This window comes from Scylla paramamosain, chromosome 5 (assembly GCF_035594125.1).
Source record: "Scylla paramamosain isolate STU-SP2022 chromosome 5, ASM3559412v1, whole genome shotgun sequence".
NCBI lineage: Eukaryota > Metazoa > Arthropoda > Malacostraca > Decapoda > Portunidae > Scylla > Scylla paramamosain.
In genome coordinates this window covers 28,344,209-28,355,055 of record NC_087155.1, presented here as the reverse complement: position 1 = coordinate 28,355,055, position 10,847 = coordinate 28,344,209, and the positions used below count along the sequence as shown (strand labels likewise).

The window sequence follows — 10,847 nt, the reverse complement described above, 5'->3', positions numbered from 1 at the left end:
GAAATGTCATACGTTGGAGACAATCTTCCTCCTCCTCCTCCTCCTCCTCCTGCTCCTCCTCCTCCTCCTCCTCCTCCTCCTCCTCCTCCTCCTCCTCCTCCTCTTCTTTATCCTCATCCTCTTCCTCCTCCTCCATGCTGCCACCGCCCTCATTACTCATTATTCACATCATTATTGATGTTATGCTGATTATACCCACTGAACAATCTCTCTCTCTCTCTCTCTCTCTCTCTCTCTCTCTCTCTCTCTCTCTCTCTCTCTCTCTCTCTCTCTCTCTCTCTCTCTCTCTCTCCATATTTTCTAGATTGGAAAGTAAGGTAGATTAGGATGCGGAGACGGCTAGGGGAGAGGGAGGAAGGGAGTGATGTGGAGGAGCAGGAAGGGGAGGGGAGAGGGAGAGGGAAGGTAGGGAGGAGTGGAAGAAAACGAGGGATGGGAGACACGGGCAGCGGGAGTGTGCCAAAGGAGAAAGTGGTCAGTCGGTTCCCCTCCTTTCAACCTCTCATAGCTCTCTCTCTCTCTCTCTCTCTCTCTCTCTCTCTCTCTCTCTCTCTCTCTCTCTCTCTCTCTCTCTCTCTCTCTCTCTCAGTTTATCAGCTCGTTACCGTCTGGAATTCAGTACCTTTCCTTACTATCAATAGTTCAGTAGTCGTAGCTTCCAGGAATAAATTAGACGTTCTCAGATTCCAATCCCATTCTAAGGTATTCCGCGTTTTTAGTGAAATTCAAAGTCCTCAAAATGTTATTACGAAATGTCGCTTATCGAAGTTGTTATTGTTTATGCTCTTGTTTGTTTCGTTCTTGTAGTTGTGGTGGTAGTAGTAATTTTCATCTCGTTCATTTTCTTCTTCAGCTTCTATCTCCCATGTTCATTTGACGTCGCTGTTCCTCACTTGTCTTTTCCATAAGGTTTGGTGTTCTGCCTCCTTTCCACTTAATCCTCTCTCTCAGATCATCTCCTGTGCAATCCTTCCATCTCTTCTGTGGCCTACTTAATCTTCCATCCACTTAGATATCTACCATTCTTCTCAAGCATATAAAAACTTCCCTACAATGTTTCAGTCCTGCGCTGTATGTAATATTTTTCCTCTTATCCATGACTGCAGGGAACAGAGGATGGGGCGGAGTCTTCGTCTTTATTATCGTACGTTTTTTTTTTCTTTTTTTTTTTTACATTACATTAGTGTAGCTTATCAATAGCCTCGCAGGAGTCGCCCCGTCTGCAGATGTTTGCTCCTCCTTTGTGTTGCGTTGTGTTCGTGTCCTTTACTTTTTCTTCATATATCTCTCTCTTCTGTGCTTTCACCTGCATCCTCGATTCCTCCTCCTCCTCCTCCTCCTCCTCCTCCTCCTCCTCCTCCTCCTCCTCCTCCTCCTCCTCCTCCTCCTCCTCCTCCTCCTCCTCCTCCTCCTCCTCCTCCTCCTCCTCCTTCTCCTCCTCCACCTCTTCGTCCAGCTCTCTTTCAATTTACTTCTCACATCCGCCTCACCCCTCCCTTACTTCCTTTCGCACCAAGACTCGTTGCCATCCCCCTCCTCTCTCTCTCTCTCTCTCTCTCTCTCTCTCTCTCTCTCTCTCTCTCTCTCTCTCTCTCTCTCTCTCTCTCTCTTCATTTGTCTTCCTTTATCTTTGTTGAATTTTTCATGCTCGCCCCCCATGTAAGGATGTGTGTGTGTGTGTGTGTGTGTGTGTGTTGGCAGGTGTTCAGTAAGCATTAGGCAATGAGGAGGGAGTGGCGGGGAAGAGAAGAGAACGGAGGTGATCATGATGAGAGGGAGAGGATTAGTGAGCAAGGAAGAGGAGAAAAAGAGATTGCTTAGAAGGAAATGGAAGAAAGAGAAGAGGGGAAGGATGCATATGAGAAGGTTTATAGAAAGAGGAGAGAAGAGCGAGCATATGGAAGGAAAGGAAGGAGAGTGCATAGAAGGAAAAGGCAGGAAGAGGAAGGTGGAAGAGCGAATGAGAGAGAAGGGAAGGAAAAGAAGGATAGAGTGCATGGGAGGGAAGAGAGGAAAGGAGAGTGCATGAGAATGAAGGAAAGGTATAGAGATAAGAGTGCATTAGAGGAAAGGAAGAAGGAGAGGGAGGCCAGTGAAGGGGAAGGAAAAAGGATGAAAAGAAAAGAATGCAAATCAAAGGTGGAAAGGAAGGTAAAACACAGAAAAAAATGTAAAGGGATGGAGATATGGAAAAGAGGAGGTGAAGATCAATATAGAGGGAGAAAATTGGAGGAAACAGAGAAAATTCGTCCATGTTTGAAAAGGAAAGGAAAAATAAAAGATAAAAAGTCGAGGGACGAGAGAAGGCTCGTATAAGTATTTATAGAAATGAGTAAATAAAAAAAAATGGAGAAAGAAAGACGAAGGACAGAAGACATACATTCTTACGCAATATATATATATATATATATATATATATATATATATATATATATATATATATATATATATATATATATATATATATATATATATATATATATAAGTAACAAAGTAAATTTCAAGATACGTAATTCCATCGTTTTGCACGTCGCCTGAAGGAGTACAGGAGTATTAGCGAGGGGCGCCACACAGCAGCTGTCTGTGGTGGTGGTGACGGAACGAGGGTGAGAATGTGTGGTGAAGCAGCAGGCTGATTTGATGAGTAAGCAGTGTGTGTGTATGTGTGTGTGTGTGTGTGTGTGTGTGTGTGTGTGTGTGAGAGAGAGAGAGAGAGAGAGAGAGAGAGAGAGAGAGAGAGAGAGAGAGAGAGAGAGAGAGAGAGAGAGAGAGAGAGAGAGAGAGAGAGAGAGATTAGTAGTAGTAGAGTATAGAGTAGTAGTAGTAATAGTAGTAGTAGTAGTAGCAGTAGTAGTAGTAGTAGTAGTAGTAGTAGTAGTAGTAGTAGTAGTAGTAGTAGCTGTTGTTTTTGTTGTTGTTGTTGTTGTTGTAATGATACATACATACATACATACATACATACATACATACATAAATACAGAAATACATACCGATATACATATATTTACATAAGCATACATGCAAATTATCAAGACCCTGAAACAGCATACGCATCTACACATACACACATACATACAAAGTCAATATAATCAAGGTATAAAAAGAAAATTAAGAGATGGGATGGATGGAAATTTGAGGGACTGGAGAGAGAAAGGATCGATAGACCAAGAATGTATGCCCAGTTATCTTACGACACGCTCTTCCACACCTTAACCTAACCTAACCTATCTTAACCTAGCAATTATAATCTAACTTAGCCTGTCATAGCATAACCTGCCTAGATCTAACCCATCCTCACTTAATATAACATAATATGACTTAATCTAATCCATTTGAATCTAACTTAATTAATATAACTTAATTGAACCCACCTTAACCTAGCCTCCACACTCCACAACCTACTCACACCTATATCGTGTTGATTTACCCTATCGCTCAACCATACCCTCCCTTCCCATTCTTCAGCCTAAATCACACGGTCACGATAACGGTAACTGAAGGACGGCAGAGCATTCACGGGCTATCATGATCTTCACAGACAGCGTTCCCATAAAAGAGCATTCGATAAAGATTCGTTAATGTGATTCTGTAATTACTAAAAATATATACATAAGTAAATTAATACATGAAAGAGAGGAAACTCGTGTCATATTTATTCAAAACAGATCCAAACATATCGGAAAAATAATAATAAAAAAAGATGAATAAATACAAAGAGGGGTAATGGTGTCTTTACCAAGTACTCCTCTACTTCATCCCTAGCTTGCAACTGGGACCCGTGTTCCTAAACATCTTGGGTTCACATTAGCATTATTTTGAAATCCTATAATCAGTTGACTGTGTTCTCTTGGGTATTCCATCTCATTGACGATGGAAAATCCGTTTGAAAATCTCAGTAACCTCCAAAAGAGTCTGTTAAAAATTTGTCAAGACGCTAAAACGTTTGAGCATACCAAGAATTTAAGCTATTTTTGTAACCCCGTTGCTGATTCGACAATGGCATCAGTCGTATCAATTGCAAGTTAGAAATTAACATTTTGTAGCATAATGTTCTTCCTGCAGCCCTCCAATATCTTGTGAAACTCCCCGACGCTTCCCTCATTCCTCCATACACCTTTCCATCCGCCCTTCCAGCCACTCAGCCAGCCAGTTACCAGGCCCCCTCCTCTAGGCAGCCAGGGACGTGTGTGTGGGAGGGCGGCTCAGGAAGTGGCCTCGTCCGTGGTATTTACCTTCTCGGTCCCGTCATTGCACCGACCGCATCTCTCTCTCTCTCTCTCTCTCTCTCTCTCTCTCTCTCTCTCTCTCTCTCTCTCTCTCTCTCTCTCTCTCTCTCTCTCTCTCTGCTTTTTATTATAGTTATTGTTATGTCTCGTTATTTTGGTGGCTTTCCTGGCTGTCATTATTCAAAGGAGTTACTTCTCTCATGTTTGTTGCCAGTGTTATTGACATTTTCTTTTTATGAGGTTGATGGTTGTAACGTTATTGTTGTAGTTGCTGTTGTTGTTGTTGTTGTTGTTGTTGTTGTTGTTGTTGTTGTTGTTGTTGTTGTTGTTGTTGTTGTTGTTGCTGCTGGTTATTTTTTGTTGGTTATTCATTCATCTATTTTATCTATTTGTCTTCTTTCTTTCTTTCTTTCTTTACTTCTTTATTTGCTTATTTTCACTGCTGGTGTTCTATTGGTTGCTATTTTATTTATTTCCCTATTTAATTGCGTGTTAATAAACCCCTTCCTCCCCTACTCAACATTCTTAGTCTTTTTTTTTTCATTATTTCTTGCTTCCTTTCTTTATCTGCTTGTTCTAACATTCTTTTCTTCCTCTCACTTCCTCTTTCCTTTATTGTGTCTTGGTTTGCTTCTCCATCTCCTATTGAGTTCTATTCTTTCACCCCTTTTTCCCCTTCCTCGTTCTTTTTTACTTCCTGGTTGTATTGATTACTTACTTGTTATCCATCTTCAGTTTAAATACTCTTCTTTCACACTCCTGTCTTTCATTGTTTCTCGCTTCCTGCCTCGATTGTCTTGTTTGCTTGCTATTCATCTTCGTCCTCATCTTCCCCCTGCTCGCCCGCCTCGCTCCACTGGCCATGGAAGAAAGGAACTGCCCCCTATTGTTTTCCTTCCATTACTGCCAGCGTGTGATCGTCGTGTCCTTCCGGTTCGAGACCCGCCAAGTATATTCTGCCTCTCATTATCTATTACAAGGTCGCCATGTTGTTCTTTTGTGCATTTGAGTGCCTTTTCTTTATTGCGTCTTGGTGCGTGCGATACTGTCCCGCTTATAAAGACTGTGTGTGTGTGGTGTGTGTGTGTGTGTGTGTGTGTGTGTGTGTGTGTGTGTGTGTTTTCTTAATCTTTATAACTAAATTGTCAATATTTCGGTCTAGTTGCTTTTTGGAACTGGAGCATTTGGTTCCCTTCATTTGATTGTGTGTATGTGTGCCACTGACATGTGAAAGAAAAAAAAGAAAAAAAAGAAGAAAATACAAAAAAAAAAATAGCTTTGAGTATTTGATGCGTATAGGTTAGCAGTTTTTTTGTTTTTTTTTTTCTTTCCTTTCGTTCTTTAACCAGACTAATACTTAAGCAGATAGTAGTTATTTAGGTTAATTTACGTTAGTTAGATGAGGTTAAGTAAGATTAAGTAAAACGCTTGCCTTAAGAATATAATTACACTTGATTCATATCTAAGTGTACTGCGTAGATGAACAGCATTTTGAAACAAGAGGAAAAGTCTCGCGTGTGTTTTGGCCGCATGTGTTTCGTACGCCGCGAGTCATCTCAGTGTACCGTAACATTGTTGGTGTTCGCAACGCGAGTCAACGATCCCGTTATGCTCTGCTTCGGCCCATTCTTCTTCTTCCTCTTCTTCTTCTTTTTCTATAGCTGCTACATATTATTATTATTATCAATAGTAGTAGTAGTAGTAGTAGTAGTAGTAGTAGTAGTAGTAGTAGTAGTAGTAGTGTCATTGTTCTTAAGCTGCTATATCATCATCATCATCATCATCATCATCATCTTCTTCTTCTTCTTCTTCTTCTTCTTCTTCTTCTTCTTCTTCTTCTTCTTGTTCTTCTTCTTCTTCTTCTTCTTCTTCTTCTTCTTCTTCTTCTTCTTCTTCTTCTTCTTCTCCTCCTCCTCCTCCTCCTCCTCCTCCTCCTCCTCCTCCTCCTCCTCCACCAACACCGCCACCAGCTCTTCATGGCTTCGATAACAATTCTGCATTTCCTGTCTGGACACAAAATTCATGCATATACAATTCATCATTGTTGTTATCGTCTTGGTGAGGTCGTAAAGATGTGCGTCGCAACAACACTACCACTCACTGTTTCTCTTTTTATTTTATTTATTTATTTACTTTTCTAGTATCATTATAATCATGTCATTTCATTTTGTGTCTTGGTGGTGCAGTGGATAGTGTTGCTCCGTGTAAACCCGTTGGCCTTGGCTTGAATCCTGGTAAGGCGAGCAGCACCTGACACCTCGGCAAGCCACCTGTCCATCTACCCGCCCAAGAGTGGATATCACATGCATACTTAAGTAGCGGAGTCACGGTCACAAGTCGAGTAATTTCTCACTTTCTTATACTATTTCATGTTTTCTCGTAGTGTTTAACCCTACGACCTCTTTGGACCCTCACATGTCAGGTTTGCCATGTCAGCAGATCAGAGGACTTAAGATTTAGGGAAAACGCTAAAGATGATGTTTCTTCTTAATTTGTACTGAAACATATGGAGAGGAAACAAAAAATAAATAAATAAATAAATGAAAAAAAAAAATATATATATATATATATATATATATATATATATATATATATATATATATATATATATATATATATATATATATATATATATATATATATATATATATATATATGAGGAGAAAAAAAAAGTATAGGACGTAGCTGAGACGTGGACGGTGCAGTGGCCGTGCATCCCCCTGCAGAAGTGCGTGAACAGCAAGTCACTGCCCCGGAGAGAAAGAAAAGGAAACAAGTACCTAAGTTAGTTATCCTTGCCAAAGCGTATCCTCCCATCCATCTTTTGCCCAGCTTGGCGTGACATTCCATTAGTTACTCCTTCTCAGTCACCAAAACATCCCTATTACCCGTCCTTCGTGTTCATTAGTTCCCTTTCCATTCCCTCCACCAAGGCCCCGTGTGTCAGCCTCTGCCTAGCTACGGGAGTTTGTGGCTGCGTGGCCCAGACCTCTGATCCTGCGGCCCGAGGAAGCCAGCAGACAGCCACTCACTCGTCCCCGTCGCTTCTCGAACACGATAAACATTGAAGCGGCAACGTAGCGTGGTTATTATTACTGCAGAAGAGATACGGTATTATTACCTTTCTTCGTTTTCTCTCTGCAAGACAAATTAAGGAAACAGTCATGCAAAATTTGCTGTCAAGATTCACGGATTAATCGTTGTGTAGGTACTCGATTGCATGGTTTGTTTCGTTCTTGATTAGCTGTTAGACTGATTCTCTCTCTCTCTCTCTCTCTCTCTCTCTCTCTCTCTCTCCTCTCTCTCTCTCTCTCTCTCTCTCTCTCTCTCTCTCTCTCTCTCTCTCTCTCTCTCCGTGTTGAAGTTCAATGCACGCACGCAAGTAGCGCGTGCTGGTGGGTGGTGCTGGAGAGGTGGCCGGGGAGGGGGTGGAGGCAGTGAAGGAAGGGCGTGATTTGTGGGTCACTCACTAGTTCAACGGTCCCTCCACTTCCCCTGCCACATTCCCCCCAACCCGGCCCTTCCACCCTCCTTCTCTTTCTCCCATTACGCACTCTGCATCTCTCCATCTTGTGCTTACCTGAGCGAACTTCCTGCGACCGTGATGACTGATGATGATAATGATGACGAACGTTGTATTGACGAAGATTGTTGTAATGTCAAGGATTATATGTGACCAAGATATGCACCTTATTTCTATTTTAGTTTGGTAGAGACTCGTGAAAGCCTAAGATCGGGGAAATAATACTAAAATAAGTAAAAGCCATTAAGTTCCTCTCTGTTTCTCAGCACTGCGCTAAATCGCCACAAGCAAGACGCATTACATACTTCGCCTTGACACTGAACATTACATCACTGTGACTTGGCAGAATCACGCCTCTGCTTTCGTGACCACAGAAACATGTTATTTTTCTTGTCTTGCAGGAGTGACGGCCAACCTGCCTCCCTCGTTCACGGCCGACATGAACCTGCATGTGGTGAGTGAGAGCACGCCGGTCGGGGCTGCCGTGTACACGCTCAAGGGCTCCGACCCAGAAGGCAGCCCCGTCATGTTTGGCCTCAGCGGCACGGACAGGCTGCGCGTGGACCCCAACAGCGGCGTGGTCACCGTCGTGCGGCCGCTGGACAGGGAGGTGAGCCGTTGTCATCGTCACCTGTGGGTTTGCAAGAGGATTTCAAGCAACAACAGATCTTTAATGTCCTTACTAGGTTGTTTGATACATTAACTATGATATCAGAAGAAAACTATGTAGATTATAGAGTATAAGGAGAAAGAGTAAATTGCGGATACTATTGCTTGTATGGGAGGGATGTTGTGTGTATAGTGTTCGTGAAGGCACCTCCCACAGAGAAGAAGAGATGTGGTTAAAAGTCTTGACGGATAAATATAATATAAACAGATTGTAGTCTGAGACATCCTTTGTAATAATGATCTCACTGAAAAGCATATAGGTGTGCATACCGTGTTGGAGGCAGGTGGGTGTTGCATCACGGTTTCAAGGTTCAAGGTAGTGTAATGTTTGAGTTATAACGTTGTGCCTAATATACCAAGGAAAAAGTTGTCATTGTGGCTTTTTTTTCTTTTTTTTTTTATTAGAAGGAAGGTATTTTTCGCTTCGTTATATCGAAATAAGAGAAGTTCGTAAAATAGATTAACGAAAAACAACGATGCTAATAACAGTAACTGGAAAAAATGTCTAATCTATTATCTGCATTTATTCAGAAAAACGACACCCTGCGCCTGGTGGTGACGGTGGAGGACGAGGTGTCAGGCGCCAACAACAACGTGGTGCGGGTCCCCATCTCGCTCATCGTGCTGGATGACAACGACAATCCGCCAAAGTTCCTGCAGGTATGTAAATACTGTGGTTTCTCGTATGTAGAGGCTCTTCTTAATTTTATTATTATTATTATAATTATTATTATTATTATTATTATATGTTGATGTTAATAAATTCTTATATTGCTAGTCTTGTTGCTTCCTAAGATGTGATTCATGAAAACATTGAAACACCCTTACGAATCTTCAAGGATAAAGAAGACCATGAACAAAGGAGCAGCCCCCCATTTCTTACCACTTCCTACCGCCCCACGCAGCTTCCGTCACACACAGACATCCCTCTCCCTTATGACTTTGACATCCCGCTCTTCCTGTCTAACCCTCCCGTCATCCTCCACCTTGTGTCGATCCTCCCGGATTCATGCTTCGAAGATGTTTAGGATTGCTCTGCTCATTATTGCCGAAATATATACGAGTAGACTATGTATGCATTTATTATTCGCATTCTTCTTATCAATCGAACACACGTGGCCTTCAGATAAAGACAAATGATTCATGAACCCTAAAACTTATTCCTCGTTTTATCTTTTGTTCTTATAGTATGGTCATTAAGGGCATCTAAATACATGGGATATCTTTGAACAACAGGACTATTTGAAACTCTTCCAGCTAGTGTTGGCGTTCCTCGAGCTTACATGACCATTCAAACGTCACTTTTTGGTAATGCTTTTAAGGTTACCTTCGCGCCCTTAATTATCGGAAATAGACTTCTTTATTTTTAGAGCAAAACTTTTGTAAAGTACAACGCCAGTAAGTATCGGAATGCTGGCGGGTTCATTGTTGACAGAAGTAGTGGTGGTACTAGTAGGAGGAGGAGTAACAGCAGTAGTTGCAGCAATAGCAATTTTGTTGTTTTTGTTGTTGTTGTTGTTGTTGTTGTTGTTGTAATACATGATTCCCTCCAGACCCCCTACGAGACCATGATCGGCGAGGACACATCTGTGGACAGCGTGGTATTACCGGGCATACGACTCGTCGACGAGGACCAAGTGGGCGACAATATCAAAGTGGAGTGCAAACCTATTGAACAGGTGAGAGAGAGAGAGAGAGAGAGAGAGAGAGAGAGAGACCCCAATGGCAATACAATGTGTGCCTGTTAAAATAATTGCCATAGGATTGTAATAGTAGACTATCGCAAGATTTTAAATATTTTCAGATGTTTTATAGATAGATTTCTTGTAAATAATTTGCAAACGGAAGGATTGCCAAGGTCATTCTTAAACATAGTATTGCTTGTGTTAGCCGCTGTCTCATGTACAAAGTTGCCTGTATGGACGATTTTTTTAGATTTTCAAGTACTTGCCTATTATAAAGCCCACCATTTGACGCAATGTGCGGGTGACCTAAAGACAAGACTGCACATTAATAAGTAGTACATCAACAACTAAGCCATCATGGTCGACTTACGTCCTCGTGCCAGTTTTACTCAGACCTCACGCTTCACCACAACTGTCCACAGGGAGATGACGTCTGTGAAGTGTTTGGCGTCAAGGCCAGCCAGGTCTCGGCCCGGAAGTTCTCAGGAAGTTTGGTTCTTCGCAGACCCCTCCAGTATGCTGCCCGCAACCTGTATCAGTTCAAGCTGGTGGCCACAGTAAGATGCTGGATGTTTCTTTTGTCTTATTACTTGTAGCTGATACACCAAATTTTGTGAAATAGTGTGTGGCCAAGCGTGCTTTGCCTGTAGGTGATAGGTAGAGATGATTCGTGACATGCTGAAGACGAGGTATCACTTTGCAGGGCTTGCCTTCATACATGTCTCAACTCTGCAATATTACTAA

The 10,847-nt window shown here is 42.0% G+C and overlaps 1 protein-coding gene across 1 annotated transcript in view; it reads left to right on the top strand.

Moving 5' to 3' along the window:
- The window catches only part of LOC135100783 (cadherin-87A-like), a 69,748-nt gene that overhangs the window by 31,768 nt on the left and 27,133 nt on the right, over positions 1 to 10,847 (top strand). Inside the window, exons 3-6 of the mRNA XM_064004101.1 lie at positions 8,151 to 8,359; positions 8,950 to 9,078; positions 9,972 to 10,097; positions 10,526 to 10,660. Coding sequence (XP_063860171.1) covers positions 8,151 to 8,359; positions 8,950 to 9,078; positions 9,972 to 10,097; positions 10,526 to 10,660 — 599 coding nt within the window. The remainder of the gene's footprint in view (positions 1 to 8,150; positions 8,360 to 8,949; positions 9,079 to 9,971; positions 10,098 to 10,525; positions 10,661 to 10,847) is intronic.